The 23,097-nt window shown below is 40.2% G+C and overlaps 1 protein-coding gene across 4 annotated transcripts in view; it reads left to right on the plus strand.

Annotated features, from left to right (window-relative positions):
• Positions 1–23,097, plus strand: part of CC2D2A (coiled-coil and C2 domain containing 2A) — a 137,033-nt gene that overhangs the window by 21,448 nt on the left and 92,488 nt on the right. For 3 of the 4 annotated variants that reach the window (XM_061192103.1, XM_061192106.1, XM_061192105.1), the window contains 5 exons: positions 12,873–12,961; positions 13,291–13,392; positions 18,231–18,332; positions 19,073–19,249; positions 22,670–22,832. In XM_061192103.1, the coding sequence (XP_061048086.1) occupies positions 12,873–12,961; positions 13,291–13,392; positions 18,231–18,332; positions 19,073–19,249; positions 22,670–22,832 (633 nt within the window). The remainder of the gene's footprint in view (positions 1–12,872; positions 12,962–13,290; positions 13,393–18,230; positions 18,333–19,072; positions 19,250–22,669; positions 22,833–23,097) is intronic. The other variant, XM_061192104.1, reaches the window with a different exon arrangement.

Genomic DNA, 23,097 nt, shown 5'->3' on the forward strand with positions numbered 1-23,097 from the left:
ACTCCAAACTACAATACACCCCTTCCTCCTGGCCCTCCTTATCCCCAAGCCAGCTTTGTTTGTCTCAATACACCTACCACCATCTGACATACTCCATATACTACTTCATTCCAGGAAGGTGGGGATATTTGTTTTGTTCACTCTTATATCCCTACTGCCTTGTACACATAATAGGTGCTCAATAAAGATTTCTTAGTGGAATGCTTGAACTAGATTCTCTAACCTAGCACTTCCAAGAGTGGGTTGGGTAGAACACGTACTAGTATCTTGTTAGAGATTAACTCCCGCAAAAATATTCCAAGCTCAGAAGCTTTACCTATTATTTCCTCTCTTAAAAGTTTGAAAAGCTTGTTCTGAGACCACTCACAGTTACCCTGGCATCTCCCAGGCAGTACCTGGCCCTCCTGAATGCTGTTGATGTTTTTTCCACTCTGCCCAAGGCAATGTGGAAGGCTCAACCTGAGGCAAAATTGTCATGTCAAAGTATATCTACAATGTTCTTTACCACTGTTCATTGTCTCAGTTCTGTTGGAAGCCCCCTTGCCCTGTGCCATCACCATGATGATGCCGGAGCACAGGGACAAACGGCAGGGCTGGCCAGGCCCGGTCTTGCCCAGACTGATGGTCCCTGTCTCAGGTGGCTCCAACTGCTATAACGAAATACTGTAGACTGATGGCTTGAACAGCAGACATTGAGCTCTCATGGTTCTAGAGGCTGGAAGTCCAAATCAAGGTGCAGGATGATTCAGTTCCTAGTGAGAGTCTTTTCCTGGCTGGCCGATGGCCCTTCTCACTGTGTCCTCATGTGATGGAGAGAGAGAGAGAGAGCTCTGGTCTCTCTTCCTCTTCTTATAGGGACACTAATCACATCATGGGGACCCCACTCTCAATGACCTCATCTAAACCTATTTACCTCCCAAAGGTCCCACCTCCAAATACCATCACACTGGGGGTTAGGGCTTCAACATAGGAAGTTGTGGATGATGAAAACATTCAGACCATAATAATCTTCAAGACTGGGAGGTGTGCTGAAGCACAAAGAAGCAGGAAAGGGCAGCAGGCAGAGCCAAAATCCTGAGGTCCAAGCCCCCCTGAGTCAGAAGGAGACTTATATGCCAGAAAAAGACCCTGAGTTTTCAGTTAATATAAAATGAAAATGTTAATGGAACTATGAAAGAAAGAACCAGAAAAGAAGAAATTGACTAAAGAAATCCCTGTAGACCCTCAGCACAGGTGAACTCTCAGCAGTGCTGGGGCTGGAACCCAGGGCAGAGCCTGCAGTTCTCAGCGTGTTTTGACCTCCATTTTGTGTAGTAAAATTTCCACAAATGATACTCATCCATTTAATGAAATTAGAAAATCTGGAGAAGGAAATAGAAGAAAGTAATCACCCACCTTCTTATACCCTAGGGACAACCACCACTAACCTCAGGCCCTTTTCTAATGCTGAGTTTTTCCTGCCTGACTGCTGAGGAAGTCATGTGTTGACAGAGGGCTGCTAAGGCTGAAAGGGTATCCCAAGCTCTTACATCCAAGTGAAGTAGGTTAGAAGTTGGGGACAGTCCAACTGATTGCCTCACTCTTATGTTTTTCCTCTCAAGCCTTTAAGATTATTACCTCTGCTCCTCTCCAAGTGTTCCTACTGAAGTCAAGCTGGCTTCCATCCTATGTTCTCCCTACCCCTCAACTCCATATTTACATTCTATCCCTGGAATTTTACAACAGTGGGAAATTATTTGTCATGGGAGGAGAGAGGCAAGAGTGAAAAGGCAGTTCAGGCCAGTGTACTCCCAACCCTTTTGTCCACGATCACTACAAGAATGATGCTTATATGTAACTTGCCATCAAGAGTCTTTATCATGCTTTTAAATATTTACAAAAGATTTTATTGATGTCATATTGTAAATATTAATGTTTTAAAAGAAAACTCTTATGTCACTTTTAAAGCATCCAAAGAAATCTAAATGGCACAGTGATTTGAGAAGCACCATCATCTGTTTCAAAATAATAAACAAACTCTCCCTGAACAGTTAGAAATTTCACATCATTCCCTTTTCTTCTCCGACTCCTTCATTCCATTTCCCCCACAGAGTTTTAAATAATATATTACTATGTTAAAAAACCTTTTATTGAGATTGGTTCAAGATGGTGGAGTAGAAGGACGTGCTCTCACTCCCTCTTGTGAGAGTTCCAGAATCACAACTAACTGCTGAACAGTCATCGACAGGAAGACACTGGAACTCACCAAAAAATATACCCCACATCCAAAGACAAAGGAGAAGCTGCAATGAGATGGTAGGAGGGGCACAATCACAATAAAATCATATCCCATAACTGCTGGGTGGGTGACTCACAAACTGGAGAACACTTATACCACAGAAGTCCACCCACTGGAGTGAAGGTTCTGAGCCCCACATTAGGCTTCCCAACCTCGGGGTCCGGCAACAGGAGGAGGAATTCCCAGAGATCAGACTTTGAAGGTTAGTGGGATTTGATTGCAGGACTTCAACAGCACTGGGGGAAACAGAGACTCCACTCTTGGAGGGCACACACAAAGTAGTGTGCGCATTGGGACCCAGGGGAAGGAGCAGTGACCCCATAGGAGACTGAACCAGACCTACCTGCTAGTGTTGGAGGGTCTCCTGCAGAGGCAGAGGGTGGCTGTGGCTCACTGTGAGGACAAGGACACTGGCAGCAGAAGTTCTGGGAAGTACTCCTTGGCGTGAGCCCTCCCAGAGTCCACCATTAGCCCCACCAAAGAGCCCGGGTAGGCTCCAGTGTTGGGTTGCCTCAGGCCAAACAACCAACAAGGAGGGAATCCAGCCCCACCCATCAGCAGACAAGCAGATTAAAGTTTTACTGAGTTCTGCCCACCAGAGCAACACCCAGCTCTACCCACCACCAGTCCCTCCCATCAGGAAGTTTGCACAAGCCTCTTAGATAACCTTATCCACCAGAGGGCAGACAGCAGAAGCAAGAAGAACTACAATCCTGCTGCCTGTGGAATGAAAACCACTTTCACAGAAAGACAGACAAAATGAAAAGGCAGAGGACTTTGTACCAGATGAAGGAACAAGATAAAACCCCAGAAAAACAACTAAATGAAGTGCAGATAGGCAACCTTCCAGAAAAATAATTCAGAATAATCATAGTGAAGATGATCCAAGACCTCGGAAAAAGAATGGAGGCAAAGATTGGGAGGATGCAAGAAATGTTTAACAAAGACCTAGAGGAATTAAAGAACAAACATCTAGGAGAATTAAAGAACAAACAAACAGAGATGAACAATACAATAACTGAAATGAAAAATACACTAGAAGGAATTAATAGCAGAATAACTGAGGCAGAAGAATGGATAATTGCCCTGGAAGACAGAATGGTGGAATACACTGCTGTAGAACAGAATAAAGAAAAAAGAATGAAAAGAAATGAAGACAGCTTAAGAGACATCTGGGACAACATTAAATGCACCAACATTCGCATTATAGGGGTCCCAGAAGGAGAAGAGAGAGAGAAAGGACCCAAGAAAGTATTTGAAGAGATTAAAGTTGAAAACTCCCTAACATGGGAAAGGAAATAGCCACACAAGTCCGAGAAGGGCAGAGACTCCCAGGCAGGAGAAACATGCCGAGACACACAGTAATCAAATTGACAAAAATTAAGACAAAGAAAAATTATTAAAAGCAACAAGGAAAAAACAACAAATAACATACAAGGAAACTCGCTTATGGTTAACATCTGATTTTTCAGCGGAAACTCTACAAGCCAGAAGGGAGTGGCACGATATATTTAAAATGATGAAAGGGAGGAAACTACAACCCAGATTACTCTACCCAGCAAGGATCTCATTCAGATTTGATGGAGAAATGAAAAGCTTTACAGATAAGCAAAAGCTAAGAGAATTCAGCACCACCAAACCAGTTCTACAACAAATGCTAAAGGAACTTCTCTAACTGGGAAACACAAGAAAAGAAAAGGACCTACAAAAACAAACCCAAAACAATTAATAGAATGGAAATAGGAACATACATATCTATAACTACCTTGAATGTGAATGGATTAAATGCTCCAACCAAAAGACACAGGCTTGCTGAAGGGATACAAAAACAAGACCCATATATATGCTGTCTGCAAGAGACCCACTTCAGACCTAGGAACACATACAGACTGAAAGTGAGGGGATGGAAAAAGATATTCCGTGCAAATGGAAATCAAAAGAAAGCTGAAGTAGCAATACTCATGTCAGATAAAATAGACTTTAAAATAAAGAATGTTATAAGAGAGAAGAAAGAACATGACATAATGATCAAGGGACCAATCCAAGAAGAAGATATAACAGTTATAAATACATATGCACCCAACATAGGAGCACCTCAATACATACAGCAAATGCTAACAGCTATAAAAGAGGAAGTCAATAGTAACACAGTAATAGGGACTTTAACACCTCACTTACACCAATGGACAGATCATCCAGACAGAAAATTAATAAGGAATCACAGCTTTAAATGACACAACAGACCAGATAGATTTAATTGATATTTATAAGACATTCCATCTGAAAACAGCAGATTACACTTTCTTCTCAAGTGCACATGGAACATTCTCCAGGATAGATTACATCTTGGGTCACAAATCAAGCCTCAGTAAATTTAAGAAAATTAAAATCATATCAAGCATCTTTTCCGACCACAACACTATGAGATTAGAAATCAATTACAGGGAAATAAATGTAAAAAACATGGAGGCTAAACAATACGTTACTAAATAACCAAGAGATCACTGAAGAACTCAAAGAAGAAATAAAAAAATACCTAGAGACAAAATGACAATGAAAACACGACAATCCAAAACCTATGGGACACGGCAAAAGCAATTCTAAGAGGGAAGTTTATAGTAATATAATCCTACCTCAAGGAACAAGAAAAATCTCAAATAAACAATCTAACCTTATGCCTAAAAGAAGTAGAGAAAGAAGAACAAACAAAACCCAAAGTTAGTAGAAGGAAAGAAATCATAAAGATCAGAGCAGAAATAAATGAAATAGAAACAAAGAAAACAATAGCAAAGATCAATAAAACTAAAAGCTGGTTCTTTGAGAAGATAAACAAAATTGATAAACCTTTAGCCAAACTCATCAAGAAAAAGAGGGAGAGGACTAAAATCAATAAAATTAGAAATGAAAAAGAAGTTACAATGGACACCGCAGAAATACAAAGCATCATAAGAGACTACTAAAAGCAACTCTATGCCAATAAAATGGACAACCTGGAAGAAATGGACAAATTCTTAGAAACACATAACCTTCCAAGACTAAACCAGGAAGAAATAGAAAATATGGACAGACAAATCACAAGTAATGAAATTGAAACTGTGATTAAAAAACTGCCAATAAGCAAAAGTCCAGGACCAGATGGCTTCACAGGTGAATTCTATCAAAACATTTAGAGAAGAGTTAACACCCATCCTTCTCAAACTCTTCCAAAAAATTGCAGAGGAAGGAACACTCTCACACTCATTCTATGAGGCCACCATCACGCTCATACCAAAACCAGACAGAGATACTACAAAAAAAGGAAATTACAGACCAGTATCAATGATGAATATAGATGCAAAACTCCTAAACAAAATACTAGCAAACAGAATCCAACAACACATAAAAAGGATCATACACCATGATTACGTAGGATTTGTCCCAGAGTTGCCAAGGATTCTTCAATATATGCAAATCAATCAATGTGATACACCATATTAACAAACTGAAGAATAAAAACCATATGATCATCTCAATAGATGCAGGGAAAGCTTTTGACAAAATTCAACACCCATTTATGATAAAAACTCTCCAGAAAGTGGGCATAGAGGGAACCTACTTCAACATAATAAAGGCCATATATGACAAACCCACAGCAAAACATCATTCTCAATGGTGAAAAACTGAAAGAACTTCCTCTAAGATCAGGAACAAGACAAGGATGTCCACTCTTGCCTCTGTTATTCAACATAGTTCTGGAAGTCCTAGCCACAGCAATCAGAGAAGAGAAAGAAATAAAAGGAATACAAATTGGAAAAGAAGTAAAACTGTCACTGTCTGCAGATGACATGATACTATACATAGAGAATCCTGAAGATGCCACCAGAAAACTACTAGAGCTAATCAATGAATTTGGTAAAGTTGCAGGACACAAAATTAATGCACAGAAATCTCTTGCATTCCTATACACTAACAACAAAAGATCAGAAGGAGAAATCAGGGAAACAATCCCATTCACCACTGCAACAAAAAGAATAAAATATATTGGAATAAACCTACTTAAGGAGGTAAAAGACCTGTACTCAGAAAACTATAAGACACTGATGAAAGAAATCAAAGATGACACAAACAGATGGAGAGATACACCATGTTCTTGGATTGGAAGAATCAATATTGTGAAAATGACTATATTACACAAAGTAATCTACAGATTCAATGCAATCCCTATCAAATTACCAATGGCATTTTTTACAGAACTAGAAGAAAAAAATCTTAAAATTTGTATGGAGACACAAAATACCCCAAATAGCCAAAGCAATCTTGAGGGAAAAAAACAGAGCTGGAGGAATCAGACTCCCTGACTTCAGACTATACTATAAGGCTACAGTAATCAAGACAATATGGTACTGGCACAAAAACAGAAATATAGATCAGTGGAACAGGATAGAAAGCCCAGAGATAAACCCACGCACCTATGGTCAACTAATCTATGACAAAGGAGGCAAGGATATACAATGGAGAATAGACAGTTTCTTCAGTAAGTGGTGCTGGGAAAACTGGACAGATACATGTAAAAGAATGAAATTAGAACACTCCCTAACACCATACACAAAAATAAACTCAAAATGGATTAAAGACCGAAATGTAAGACCGTACCCTATAAAACTCTTAGAGGAAAACATAGGCAGAACACTCTATGACATAAATCACAGCAAGATCTTTTTTGACCCACCTCCTAGAGAAATGGAAATAAAAACAAAATAAACAAATGGGACCTAATGCAACTTAAAAGCTTTTGCACAGCAAAGGAAACTATAAACAAGACAAAAAGACAACCCTCAGAATGGGAGAAAATATTTGCAAATGAATCAATAGACAAAGGATTAATCTCCAAAATATATAGACAGCTCATGCAGCTCAATATTAAAAAAACAAACAACCCAATCAAAAAATGGGCAGAAGAATTTAATAGACATTTCTCCAAAGAAGACATGCAATGGCCATGAGGCACATTAAGAGCTGCTCAGGGCTTCCTTGGTGGCGCAGTGGTTGAGAATCTGCCTGCCAATGCAGGGGACACGGGTTCGAGCCCTGGTCTGGGAAGATCCCACATGCCACGGAGCAAATGGGCCCGTGAGCCACAATTACTGAGCCTGCGCGTCTGGAGCCTGTGCTCCGCAACAAGAGAGGCCGCGATAGTGAGAGGCCCGCGCACCGCAATGAAGAGTGGCCTCCACTTGCCGCAACTAGAGAAAGCCCTCGCACAGAAACGAAGACCCAACACAGCCAAAAATAAATAAATTAATTAATTTAATTAAATTTAAAAAATTTTAAAAAGCTGCTCAACATCACTAATTAGTAGAGAAATGCAAATCAAAACTACAATGAGGTGTCACCTCACACCGATTAGAATGGGCATCATCGGAATATCTACAAACAACAAATGCTGGAGGGGGTGTGGAGAAAAGGGAACCCTCTTGCACTGTTGGTGGGAATGTAAATTGATACAGCCGCTATGGAGAACAGTATGGAGGTTCCCTAAAAAGCTAAAAATAGAATTACCATATGACCCAACAATCCCACTACTGGGCATATACCCCCAGAGAAAACCATAATTCAAAAAGACACATGCACCCCAGTGTTCATTGAAGCACTATTTACAATAGCCAGGTCATGGAAGCAGCATAAATTCGTCTGCCCATCGACAGATGAATGGAAAAAGATGTGGTACATATATACAATGGAATATTCCTCTGCCATAAAAAGGAATGTAATTGGGTCATTTGTAGAGACGTGGATGGACCTAGAGACTGTCTCGCAGAGTGAAGTAAGTCAGAAAGAGAAAAACAAATATTGTATATTAAACGCATATATGTGGAATCTAGAAAAATGGTACAGATGAACTGGTTTGCAAGGCAGAAATAGAGGCACAGATGTAGAGAACAAACGTATGGACACCAAAGGGGGAAAGTGGTGGTGGTGGGATGAATTGGGAGATTGGGATTGACGTATATACACAAATATGTATAAAATAGATAACTGATAAAAAGTAGCTTTTAAAAAAAGTCTTTCACTGCTCACCATCTTAACAAATTGAATTTTTGATTGAGTTATTTATTATCAATATCAATAATGCACAACTGATGAAGACATAAAGGTACTGTAAAATTTCTTCAATATGTATTAATCATAAGTAAAATAAATAAATAAAACCTTTTAGAAGCATAGTCTTTAACTAGCATAGAAAGGTAGAAGAGTGAGGTAATTAACCAAGAATCATAGGCACACTCACCTATTCGACAATCTGTGATTTCAGATAGTACCAACTCAAATCCAACCAACTTAGTCATTCCTCAGTATCCACAGGGATTGGTTCCAGGATCACTCCCCGCCCCACCCCACCCTATGGATATCAAAATCCATCAATGCTCAGGTCCCTTATATAAAATGGCATAGAGTTTGCATATAACCTACATATATCGTCCTGTATACTTTAAATGATGTCTTGATTATTTATAATACCTAATACAATGTCAATGCTATGTAAATAGTTGCTGGTTTGCAGCAAATTCAAGTCTTGCTTTTTGGAACTTTCTGGAATTTTTTCCAAATGTTTTCTATCCGTGCCTGGCTGAATCAGCAGATGCAGAACCCATGGACACAGAAGGCTGGCTGAACTGCATTTCTAATTTTATGTCAAGTCCTTGGAAAGTCCTTGTACACCCCAATGTATACAGAGAGCTCTGGTCTGGCAGTGTGATTCACAGAACAAATGGTCTGTCAAGACGTGTGGGAATGTCTGCAAAAGTAAGGGAAAGAGGGGAACACTTCCAGATGGTGGAGTAAAGACTTTGGAAAATGACTTCTCCTTAAAAAAAACAACATCACATCAACTCAGGGACAGTAGATGAGAAGATTGGAAAATTATTTCAAAATGCAATGCCTATTTTATTATAAGGTGGTTGTGTTTTCTGAGGGGTCATGTATAATGGAAGCGGTTTAAAGAAAAATGGAACATGTCCATCTTGTGATGAAGTCTGTAAGGAGAGAGAAATAGGGTGCAGTGAGTATGGGTGACAGGAAAAGGTGACAGCACGAAGAAGATCTGGAAGCAACACAAGGCTAATGAAGCTTTGGGATTCACGGCTTTGCTGAGCAGCCAGTGCAGTGTTGCTGAATTTGTAATCCCTGCTGCCTCTGATGAAAAACATCACATGGCCAAGGAAATCCATATTTCATACTAATGGACATTATGTATATATTTTTAATGGAATGTCTTGAAATTCTCTCATTACCCATAAGTTCTTGCATGTCCTCAACTCAAATCTTTAATAATTTAAAAAATTATTTTCATTGCACTCTTGGATACTGTGGAAAGTTTATCCGTGCCAGGTTTTCTTAGCTGTGTCACAGAGCCTCTTTAGTAAATGTGAAATCACATCACACCCTTTTTCAAGTTTGGCAAATCACTTCTTAGCCCCAGGGCAGGACAAATAGAGACAGTTTGGGACCACATAGCTGATTAGTCATGTAGTGGAGTAACTGACAATAAGGGGGAGAAATGTCTTATGAGGACTGTCTTCGTGTTTCTAGCTGTTTAAAGACACTCTGTTTGCCATAGACTACCAACATAAAAATGAAAGTCCCTAAGCCCTATTAGTTATTATGTCAAAGGGAGTGAATTAGTACGCTTGGTTTCCATGGTTATCATGGTAGTAATATTACCTTAAAAAGAAAAAAGTTGTCGTCATCTGATTTCATCCAAATGAGGATTACATTTATTTTGTTTGAAATCCCTCTTTAAGTATAATATCTCTCACACCCTCATGGTTCCTTCATGTGTTTTCCTTCATTGATACAGTGCTACAAGGTGCCAGGTACAAAAGTCACCAACATGGTCCTTGCCCTCAAGCAGGTCACATTCTAGCTGGGAAAATAACCTCTCACCACTAGTTGTACAGATCAGATTTGGAAATCTTTATGCCCTCCAAATGTCTTTCACTAACACAGAGTTTTGAAAAAATCAGGCAAGAACTACTTTTTACCACTTCAGAATTTTTCGAGTTTTTTAAAACTAATACGTACTAAAGAAGCCCCTTTGGTTTCTTTATTCAGAAGAGATAGTGTTTAAATAAAATATCTTGTCTCTCTTTTAAAGAATAATTCATAAAATTATTCTAATGAGCTCCATGTATGCAATAGCTATTTTAAGTCAATTTGAAAAACTAGATCTCTTTTAAAAAAAGTGGGGGGAAGGGGAGTAAATAAACAAGATTTTTTTTCACGTTCAAAGGCATGCCTTGTTAACTATGAAAGGGCAGGTCTCTGGGGGCAGAAGCAAAGAGAGTGATCAGCCAGAGAACAGGATGGGCAAGCCCCAGGGGGTCCAGTCTAGAAGCCCTTCTTTATCGGCCTAGGTGGTCCACACACACTTAGTGACACTTACCTGTGCCCGCCCTTTGTGGCTGAAAACCATAGAACCTGGGAGAGGAAGGAGGTACTAATCAAATAACCACACAAATATATAAATTCAAAATGTGACAAACGCGATACAGGAAAAGTCTTGGGACTTTGACATGGGGATATGATCTACCATGGATAGATGATCTTTAAAATAGGAAATAATGACTTGATTTTTTACGTGAGTTGAAAAACAATGCCAAAGGACTTTTTATCGAGCTAATGGAGATTCTTCTAAAGAACTTGAACCTCAATCCACACATGCAAGACTGTGATCTTCACTACAATTATCTCATGCTTTCCTACAGGCATTGAGGAAATGGCATGACTGGTGCCTGATAAAGTAGGATTTTACATCTATCACACAGAAGGAAGGAAGCCCAGCCTCAGCACTGAGCGGCCAAGTTGCAGAAATAGCTCCGAAGCCCAGGATCGCTTTTCTGCGTAAACGGAGGCCGAAGGGCCAGCACAGCGGCCTCTGCCCGTCATCACTTCTTCTCTCTGCCACGATTCCTTCCACCTGCTAATAAATCATCTTGCCTTCTCTTTTTCTTTCATTTGTTAGCCTTCGTCCCTTAACAATGTCAATGGCTACAGGGTCAGAAGCCTCCTGTCTCTGCACTCTCTCCCTCGGGAAAGGTTTTCTCAAGACGTTAACATCACCATGGTAGAAACGCTTCCTAAGTCTTCGTCTTGGGGCCTGGACCCCTTCCCGGAGCTCAGGTGCGGGACAAGCACACATTTCCATATCCTGCCAGCACCTCAGACTCGTTCCAGCTGCAAACTGATCCCCTTCACTATCTCCCAGACTGGCTTCCCTCCTCTTTTCTCTTTCTCAGGAACCCCAAACCCCTACTCACCTCAGTCAAAACCTCAGACACCTTCACCTTCTCTCTCTTGCCCTAAACCAGGGGTCCTCCAACTTGAGTGTGTCTTTAAATCACCCAGATGGTGGCTCCACCTCCAGGTTCTGATTCCCTGAGTCTGTCTGGGGCCTGGCCTGAGTGTTTGCCCGTCCACCAAGTGCCCAGAAGACGCTGCTACTGCTGGGAGAACTAGTGCCCTACCTAGCCATCGTCACTAGGGACAACTGTACCATTTTTCTTGTGGCGTCTTCGCAATTATTCCCACAGACTCCCTCTTTATTATCTCACCAGGGTATCCCAGCTGGGGTCCCTGGTGCCTCCACCCCAACCATGCTGTACCTGCAGACCCAGGAACAGCTTCAGAAAATGCTGCTTCACTTCCTCCTCTCTCCACATCCTTCAAGACATCCCCACCGCATGGAGAATATATTCCAGACTCCTTCATGTGACATCAGAGGCTCCCCATGACTTGACCCCAAACTCCTTCTGCAATCTTATCTTCTACTTCATCCCAGTAGAGTCTCTCTGCTCCAAGCATAACATTCTGTTCCCGCAAATGCTTTGTTCTATTTCCACCTCTTTCATAATGGTGTAGAGCATTTGGGACCAAATCCCAAGCATTCCACTTCCTCGGTGTGCAATCGTAATGCCGGTCAGTTATCACAGAGGGCCTCGGAGTCTTCATCTTCAAGGTGCCAGGTGATCCCTCCTAGCAGGGATGGCGTAAGATTGATGAGAAGATGCATTCAACACATTATCACAGAGCCCGACACAAAGTAGCTGAACAACATTTCATGATATTTATGTATAGGTTTAATAATATGTACAAAATATGTGTTGTCTGTATGAGATAGCCCGGGGCTATAGAACCTCTCATAGAAAAGGTTTCTCTGACTGAAGTTATCAGTGCTGTTGAAAGTTGAACTCAGAAATCAACAGCCATCCATTCATCCGACAAGCCTGTTTCTCAAATCAACAAATTCGAGAACCTCTTCCCAATGGTAATTGAATTGGTAAGTGTGTCTGTGCCTTGAATAGTCAAATGTCATTTGTTTTATTCTTAGTTAAGTTGATGTAACAGCCTTAATAGGACCGAGGTTTTCACTGTCTGTCTTAAAGAAACCAAGGCATGTCCTTATTACATCAAATGGACGGTTATCAACATTATCTCATGATTGCTTATGTGAAGTTCTAAATTTGCAAAATAAAATTACATGCTCTTGCTATTTTTCAATCTGATCTTCCCTTTGGAAAAAAAAATGTTTTAAAGTAATTTTCTTGTATTGCTTTAGGCTTACCTCCAATTCCTTCAGCTTCCAGAACAGGCTTTGCAGAATTTTCCATGAGAGAACGCATGAGAGAGAAATTACAAGCTGCAAGGGTGAGAGAAACCACAGGAATATTTTGTTCGGTGCTGATTGCAATGCTTCTGGTCTTGTCTAGCTTGCTTTGTTTGCTCAAAACTGCATGGATTTTAATACCGTTAAATTTGTTTTTCATGTTCTAAATGTTAATGCAGTATTTAATATTGGCACAGATGAAAATTATACTTAAGAAGAATTTAACATCCTTTTTCTAAATCATTGTTCTTATCTCTTAAAGAAGTATAACATGTATTTTTTACTGATTTATTTTCTCCTAAGATGGTGACCAAGATTTTCATAGCATCACTGACATGATGTAGCAATAATTTTCTGTTCGACTTTTTAGTCCAAAGCAGAAAGTGCGTTGCTGCAGGAAATTCCCACCCCTCGGCCCAGGCGCTTACGCAGTCCCAGTGAGAGAGAATTGGAGACTGAATTTGGCACAGAGGTGAGAAATGGGCCATCCCTACTTTGTGACCAAGGACAGTGAAGCAGAATATAAATTTTTCAGCAAAAGTTCTAGAACAGAGCTATGCACAGAGGAGGTGTTAAATGCTTATTATTAATAATAATAGCTACTATTTATAGAGTGCTACTCGGTGCCAGGCATTTTGCCAAGTCTGCCCCATGTTATCACATGCCCTTATCCCAACACGCCTATGAGGTGGGTACTATTATTTCCATTCACATTTGATATATGAGGTTCAGAGGGGCTGCAAAGCTATCCCCAGGTCACAGAGCATGTATGTGGAGGAGTCAGGATTTGACCCCAGCTCTATCTCATTCCCAGTCTGTCTCAAGGGTCAGTGTTGCTGGGTCCATGGATCTTGCTGGGAAACAGAGAAAGAGATGAGAATAGAATCTGATCGTGGGGGCCTTGAGTGTTACACTAAGGAGCACTGATGGTTTTTCCTAAGCAGTGGAAAGCAATTGACAATAGGATCAGGAGGTGGTTTGAATGCCCTGGGTTGATTTTTGTTTGAATCTGAGATGCTGGTGAGGCATCACAGCATGTGTTCCTCTGGAGATGCACATTGAGGAAGGGACCTGGGCCTGGAGAAACAGATTTTGGAAGCATTTCTACTGTGGTGAGTTTTGAAGTTTTGAGAGTGCCTTTGCTTCCTGAGGGAAAGAAGACTGAATGAAGACAGTCTTACACTTGGAGAAAAACTGACAGTAAAAGCCCATGAAGCAGAGTGGAAGCCAGTAAAAGATAGAAAGACATAGCAGGGATGTTGCTGAAGGACAAGCATGTAAGAGGGTAAAAGAAGGAACAGAAAGAACAGAGCAAATGGCTCAATGAAGTGTTTGCAAGTCTAATCCAATGGTTTGTTGTTGATGATGATGGTTTTGGTTGTTTTCAAAGTCTATGCTTTAGGGATATTTCTGAAACACAACCACTGATTTCTTAGATGATGCCTTTTCTTAGATGATGCCTTGAGATGCTACAAATTTTTACCTATATTCATCCCAAACAAGCCAGAGATTGAATGATTACAAGGAAAGTTGTAGCCATCCTCATAGGTTGTTGGAACACTCAGTCCCCTAAAAAGGCTTTATGACAATTTGCTACTCCATTCTACTGAGGACACATTTCTTGTTCTTTAATTTCAATTTATTTTCTTCCGTAAGAGCCATAATTGTAAGAGCCATAATTCTAAAATATTGGAAAATAAAGAAAAAGTCCCTGAAATCCCATCATGATGACACAAACACTTTGATTGTTTCAGCAGGTGTGTGAGTCTCGGCTTCTGGTCAAGTGGGCTAAGTGATAGGAGGGTCTGGTCTCCTATATCCGGCCTTGTCTGTACCTTCTGATGGATAATCATTTCACTCAGTCATGGTAGTTCTCACTTGTCCATGGGCCATGAATATGATATCCAAATCAATCTGCAAGTTTTAGAAGTAAAAATGTACTCCCTAGCCTCATAGGGTATTTATTTCTCCTTGTGAGCAGGACCTTGGCCTGTATGTCTGTCATAGTCTATCTCCCCTAAGAGCCATTCTGTGGATTTGAGGCAAACGTCAACTGCCTTGCCCTTAGATCTGATCTCAGGTTGCTAATGGAACATACCATTCACAAGCACATTTCTTCATGTATACACCTCAACCCGGAAGGAATATCTAAAAAGTGGTCCATTTTATATCCTATGGAGCAAAGAGCAAAGCACACGAAGAACCCAGATGCTGGACCTCAGCTGCCCAGCATTCAGTGCTGGCAATCTCACACACTAGCTGTGTGACCTTGGACATGTAACTTATCTACTCTCTGGACCCCACTTTCCACCTCTGTAAAATGGGGATACTACTAGAACCCAATTCTTGGTATTGTTTTGAGGATTAAATGATCTCATACATGCTACAGTGTTTCAGACAGCACCTGGCACATGGTAAGCCCTCTCTCTGTAAGTGTTAGCTAGTGTTAGAGGCTGTAGGGTCAGAGTGAAAAGGAGAAACCAGTTGGGAATATGGTGGAGAATCCAAATTATCAACACAAACCTGTGCTTAACTCTTGTTTGCATTTCTATTTACTTTATACTCAGCAGACTTGTGATAAGAGAACAAAGCCAAACACAAATCTCCAAGAACATGTCAACATCAAAGTGGAAATAACACAGAACTTTTGACTACTTGGTCTCCACTAGACATGACCATAATGTCTTTATTTTCTGGGCCTGGTTCTCTGTCCCAGGTGACCCAAGTTCTGATCCCTTGACACAGTCTACCTGTTGCCCAGCCAGCATCTACAGGGGACTCCTTCCTGCCAGGTGCCCACTGGGCTCTGAATACACGGGGATGTCAGTCACAGCCTACTCTCAAGGATCCCAGTAGGGATGACAGGCAGGCTATCAGACAATGAAGTACAAGATGATTAAGATCTGTGGTGGGTGCTATTAGGAGCTCATAGAAAGGGCACTTGGCTCCAGCCTTGGAGTCAGGTTACGTAAAATTTGAGGAGTCTTGGCTTAGGCAATGGTTTCTTATCTCTGACTCAGAAACACAAGTGGCAAAAGAATAAATAGATACACTGGACTTCTTCAAAATTAAACATTTCTGAGCTTCAAAGAAACCATCAAGAAAGTGAAAAGACAACACACAGAATGGGAGAAATTATTTGGAAATCATATATCTTGATTAATATCATGACTGATATCAAGAATGTATAAAAATCTGAGGTATCTGCAAGACAATCCAGATTAGGATGTCTTTTAAGGAATTAAAAACATTGATTAACAGTTTAGAAGAGAGATAAGGGCTAGAACTAGTATATTTTGTAATTATGGTATGGTAAAAGTAATGAGACTTGGGGCTTCCCTGGTGGCGCAGTGGTTGAGAATCTGCCTGCTAATGCAGGGGACACGGGTTCGAGCCCTGGTCTGGGAAGATCCCACATGCCGCGGAGCAACTGGGCCTGTGAGCCACAACTACTGAGCCTGCGCATCTGGAGCCTGTGCTCCGCAACAAGAGAGGCCACGATAGTGAGAGGCCCGTGCACTGCGACGAAGAGTGGTCCCCGCTTGCCGCAACTAGAGAAAGCCCTCGCACAGAAACGAAGACCCAACACAGCCAAAAATTAATTAATTAATTAATTAATTTTTTAAAAAAGTAATGAGACTTGCTATTGCCTAGTTCAAGCTAGAAGAGGGCCATAGAGCCTTCTTGGAGGATACAACAAATTCAAGGGTGAGAAGGAATTCCTAGCTGGACACATGCACATATCATGATAGGCATTCAAGTTGAAATTAAATGTCATTATTACTTTAAGCTTATATAAAGATATTATAGATAATAGTTCTTTAAAATTTAATTCTGCACACTCAATCCTTTTAAATATATTTAATAGCTTTTAATATGCTAGTATAATTTGCTTTTAAATATTTTTAGATTTTAATAAAAATTAAATTACAAGCTTTTCGATCAAGTCCATAAATATCATAATAAAACTGTCAATATTACAATAAAAGACACCAATGAAATTATATTTTTGGAACTTAATAGCCTCTATGCCAAGCAAGTATAGAAAGGGATGGAAAGAAACAAAAAGAATAAAATACTAATCTCCACATACACATATTTGCCACATGGAATTTAACCTACTTATTTTATTTTCTAAACGGCTAGTGTTTCTGCCTGGTCTTGTGTTTTAGTATCATCATCTTTACAGTTCTCTAAAACCCAAGGCTGGCCTACACACAGAGTCAAGATTCTCTTCTCTCTTATTGGTTGACCCCTTGGCTTGTTTTCATGCTGTCAAACATATCAGTCTCCCTCATGGGCTATCGGAGGTGGGGGATTCTGAGGCAGGCAGGAGCAGAATGGCATCCTCAGCAGTGAATGAGAAAGCTTTAGCCCTGTTTTATGAGAAGACTAAACTTGGAAGATCCTTAGAAAATCTTCCTGATCCAGCACTGGAACCTGATCTTTAGTCTACGCTAGTTTTTTCAGTTGTTTCTCCTTACACTAAGTAATACCCATCTGCTTCTTTCCTCATCTTCAAAAACACCATTTAAAATTCTGGAATTTACCAAGACAAATAATAACTCTTTGCATTGCACTGTGAAATTTATTCATTAGCACGCCTTCAACTTCTATATAATTGAGTACTAGTACATAACTACTTAACCTTATACTGCAAAATGAGAAAATGGAGGAAAAGCGTAGAATTTTACATAAATTGGAAGTGTATGTATTCTCTTGCTAGTATGATAGACTATACCCAACTGATGTCCTCATTTTTATTCTGGCCATTGCTGGACATCTAGCTGCATTTAGGTGAAATTTTATAGCACCTTATCTTAGCTGTTCCAAGTATTTCTAGCTTTCATCACAGAGGTGTCTCTGGGTAAACGCCTGAGGAGGCTCAGTCAGCCATTCTGAGATTTACACAAAAGTGAAAGGCCAGGGCCTGGGACAGCCCTTGCCCACTTGGACTTATTTATAATCAAACATCATTGATACTTTTCATCATAGACTGTTCGGAAATGATGCTCTGTGAGCTGGATAATCTATTGATCTATAGGATGAAATAACACTTTTCATTTTCAGGTTTATTGACTATAAAATTTTATATTTGTTTAGTCTTGAGAGAGACAGAGCTGAGTAAGAAAATATTCAGCCACGTTAACATTCAAATATATTTGAAATTTGTAAACATTTCATTCCTTAGAAATGGTGAGATGCATCAATGGTCAGAAGATAAGACTTTTGAAGGTTAATGCTTGTTTTAGAACATCCTTAGTTTCTTGATTTAAATGGTGTCTCTATCATTTTTTTCTACTCGTATAGCCAGGTAGAGAGGTACAAAGGACTCAACAAGAAGATGACTCCCAAGGTTTTTCAAGAGTAAAATTGCATGATTCTGTGCGAAAAATCAAGTCTAAACCCCCGGTGAGAAATCCTATCTTTTTAAATCATGTTTGTTTTAAATCATGCATTCTTTAAATCATGTATTTTGTTGATTTGTTTGTTTTTCAAAAATATTCAAAGAGAAATGACTATACACACAAGCTGACTCCTATTGCATGGAGTATGCAAGAAAAAGTATGAGAAATGATTCCTACTTTTGAAATCCTAGAATCATGTGGAGAGATTAGAATACTGCCTACTTTGGGGAAGGGAAATGCATGGAAGGGAAGGAAATGTTCATGACAAGACCACTTGTTCAGCCATGAAGTTGCACCAGCTTTTACTATGGGGAAAAAAGGGGATACTAACTCAAGAAGAATTAAAACAAACTCCCAAAAATGATCTTTTTTTATAAAAAAGTTTAACAAACGCTGTATTGCTCAAAATTAAAAGTATCTCAGCATTGGCCTATAAAACACTGAATCCACTTTTTTGCATTTTAATCATCTTTTCTAAAGCATTTACTGATATAAATAATGTATTTATGTGCTTGTAGGAAGGTAAATAATTGCTGATTTATAAAAAAAGTAACTCATTAAAGTTACTTAACTAAGGAGGCCTGTTGCATCTGTTAAAGTTCACCACCTTCAACAAAGGTAATATGCTTAGGAGGCCTAGAATGTGCCTGATGCTCTTAGCATCCAGCCAGCTGTCAGTGAACTGTGCAGAGCTTATCTCAGTTTAGATAATCCCAAATTCTATTGCTTGCTGCTTCTCTGTAGGTTCCGCCTGGCTTCCCTTCTGCTGAGGAAGCTTATAACTTCTTTACTTTCAACTTTGATCCCGAACCAGAGGAATCAGAGGAAAAACCAAAAGCAAAAAGTAGAGATGGAACTAACCAAGAGGAGGGGGAAGGAGAGGAAGAAGAGCCACCTGTGCAAGAAGGAGTAAGCAAAATGGTATTTAGTATTAGGATGGTAATGAGGAGAGGGATGATGATGATAATGATGATGGTGATGATGGTATTGGTGATGATGGTGATGATGGTATTGGTGATGATGGTGATGATGATGATGATGGTGACGATGATGGTGACAATGATGGTGATGATATCCTAGCCAGGAAGAAAGTGGCTGGGAACAAACTCACCACCCCCACACAGAACAACTCATCCATGTCCTATCTGAAAGCAATAAGAATACCAGATTCACATTACTTTCTTAGCCCTTGATTTTACCCCATAATTTGGGGACTAAGGACCTTAATTAAATCTGTCCATCTTTCTCTTGTGGAAAAAAAAACAGCATAGCAACATGGTTTACAGATTTTTCTTGCTAGACTCCACACAAGGATTAGTATTCACTTCATATACAAAATGTTTACCTCTCCAAGGCAAATGAAACCTATCTCTCTCTCTCTCCCCACAACCTTACAGGTGAGCAGCTTTTTGTGCCCCATACCACACCCAAGCTACAACTCAGATTCTGTAATTGTGGGTGGGATGTGTGAAATCAAAGAAAACATGCTATTAAAAATGGGCAGAGGACTTGAATAGCCATCTCTCCAAGGAAGATATACAAAGGGCCAATAAGTACATGAAAAGATGCTTAACAGCACTAATCATTAGGGAAATGCAAATCAAAAGCACAATAAGATACCACTTTACACAGATTAGAGTGACTATTATAAGATAGATAGATAGATAGATAGATAGATAGATAGATAAAGGAAGGAAGGGAGGGAAGGAGGGAGGCAGGCAGGAAGGAAAAGTACTGGCAAGTATGTGGAGAAACTTGTGCATCGCTGATGGTGATGCAAAGTGCTACAGCTGCTGTGGAAAAAGTCTATTTCTGAGGTTCCTCAGAAATTGAAACATAGAACTAACTACCATACAATCCAGCAATACCCAAAAGAACTGAAAGTGGACGCTCAAACAGATATTTGTACTCCTGTTGATAGAAGCATTATTTACAATAGCCAGAAAGGAAGGAAATTCTGACATATGCTAAACATGGATGAACCTTGAAGACATTATGCTAAGTGAAATAAGCCGGTTACAAAAGAACAAATATTGTGTGATCCCACTTTCATGAGGTACCTAGAGTTGTCAAGTTCATGGAGAAAGACAGTACAATGGTGATTGCCAGGGACTGGAGGAGGGGGAAACGGGGAGATATTGTTTAATGGGGACAGAGTTTCAGTTGGGGAAGATGAAAAAGTTCTGGAGATGGATAGTGACGTTGGTTGTACGACAATATAAATATACTTAATGCCACAGAACTGTACATTTAAATGTGGTTAATATGATAAATTTTATGTTATTTATATTTTACCACATTAAAAAACAAAAAGGAAAACACACCAAAATGTTTCAGAATTTGCACAGTTGGCCTATTTCTGTGCTTAACTTTTAGTCACCTCCCTTGAAAAATGACTCCCAGAAATGGAATTTCTTACCTAGGTCTATGAAAGCTTGGGAATACTTCAGCGTGCTCTATAATAATTGTTTTACAAATCTATATTCAGCTAGTTCTGGCTCAGGATCTCTCATGAGGTTGCAGACAAGGTGGCCAAGGCTGCATTCATCTGAAGGCTTGACTGAGTTGGGAGGGTTTGCTTCCAAGGTGGCTCACCCATCTGCCCAGCAAGTGCTGGTTGGTGGCAGGACGCCTCAGTTCAGACCTTCCTGTAAAGCTGCCTGAGTGTCCTCATGACATGACTGCTGGTTTCCCCAAAGCAAGTGATCCGAGAGGAAGCAAGGAGGAAGCCAGGATGCCTTTTACGACCTAGTATCAGACACTACATAACCGAACTCATATTCTACTCATAGAAGCAAGTCACTAAGTACGGCCCACATAGAAAGGGAGGAGTATCAGACTCCACTTTTGGAAGGCAGGGCTGTGAACAAATCTGTGGGCTTCTTAAATCAGGACATCTCTCTCCAAAAGCCACTTCTCCTTCCTTTTGCATTTTTTTCTCCATGGAATTTGTTCCTAAAACTGCCCTTTTGAATCATGCATACTTTGAAGCTCCTCCCCTGTAGCCTGTAGCCCAGGCTCTGGTCTGCCCAGACACTTTTTTAGTATTTGCATACTCAGAGTGGGTTTAGTCTTTCTGGTGGAGGTTTTGGACCATCTGCAGGCCCCATCACTTGCTTCCCTCTTCTGTCTTCTCTGCAGTTTTCTCAGCCTGTATTTGCCCAAAGCAGAGATGGGGCACGAGAAAGACCACACACTATTATTACCGGATATTTCTCTTTTCACTTTTTTGAAGTTTTTGGCATTCTCTGTCTTCAATTTATGCTGAGAGCTTGGTTACCATGTAGATTTACTTTACCCTTATTATCGTTTTGCATATTTGTGGAGGATAGACTAGCAGAAGAAATACCAGGATGCTATGGGAACCCCTCCACCAAATCCATGTAGCAGGAAGCTAGGCTACTGCCATTGTCTTCAGCTACCTGGCAGCCTCCACAGGATTTTTTTGTGGATTCAGTTGCCTGACCAGGGATCGAATCAAACCCATGCCGCCTGCAGTGGAAGCGCAGAGTCCTAACCACTGGACCGCCAGGGAATTCCCTCTCCACAGGATTTTAAAAGGTGTTCCTCATAAATGGATGTCAGGTTTAAACTTTAAAAAGAAGAACAAGAAGGAAAAAGAAAGGAAGGAGGGGAAAAAAGAGGGAAAAGGAGAAGAAGGAGGAGGAGGAAAAAGAAAAGGAAAAAACGTTTGGAAAATATTCAAACTAAATTAACATGCTTCAGCTGACAATTTGTAATTACAGGTCCTGTGCTTAGAATTTTTACATGCATTATTTAATTTTATTCTCACAAAACCCTAAGAGGTAAAATCTATTAATACCCCAGTCTTACAACTGAGAAAACTGAGGATCGGAAGGGTACGTAAGTTCCCCACAGTCAACCAGGCAGCATGGGGTGAAGCTGGGGTTCAAGCCCAGGCAGTCTAGCAGAGTGTGTGCACCCCATGCTTGGTGCATTTGCCCTGGGGTCAGTGCTAGATGGAAGGTTAAAAAGCTGCATAACTCGTGAACCCAAGTTCTTTGAGTTACTGTGGAAGAACAGGCACCCTCGAAGGAGGCCACAGTGATTGAGATTTCACTTGCTTTGCTTTGCTTTGCACATCTCTTCTGACCTCAGTGCATTCTGATTTTTCCAAGTATGTGGAAGAGTGAAAAAAACAAAGCTTATTAAATAGGAAAGGCCATATAGTTTTATGCTTTCATTTAGAAAAAGATAAAAAGAAAAGGTAACTTTATTGTAGGATAAGTTGTTTGGTGCATTTACTATCACTGATTATTTTTGCAAGTAAATTAATTATTTTTGCCTGATTGTTTCTTGCTGTTTTTTAATGAAATTCAGGATGAGGAAGAGCTGCTCGACGGCAGGGATGCTGAGGATCTCCTACTGGGCTTAGATCATGCGGCTGAAGATTTTGTGGCAGTCAGACCTGCGGATTATGAAAGTGTCCACATTCGTCTGCAGATGGAAAAAGAACTCCTGTTCATACCCAGCAGGTTGACAGGTACTTGTTCTCTTTATCGTCCTGCTCAACTTAGCCATCTTCATTTTCCTTCAAATGAAATGTGGCTGGTGTATAAGGATGCCTGATTTCCACAACTGATCCCAATTTCTAATCTGACTTCGTAATCAAGAAATATGTTCAGACAAAAAAATATAGAACATGGAAAAATATCCATTCAACAACACTTATCGATAGACTAGCAGAAGAAATACCAGGATGCTATGGGAACCCCTCCACCAAATCCATGACCAGTTCTGGGGCTGAG

This window comes from Eubalaena glacialis, chromosome 5 (assembly GCF_028564815.1).
Source record: "Eubalaena glacialis isolate mEubGla1 chromosome 5, mEubGla1.1.hap2.+ XY, whole genome shotgun sequence".
Classification (NCBI taxonomy): domain Eukaryota; kingdom Metazoa; phylum Chordata; class Mammalia; order Artiodactyla; family Balaenidae; genus Eubalaena; species Eubalaena glacialis.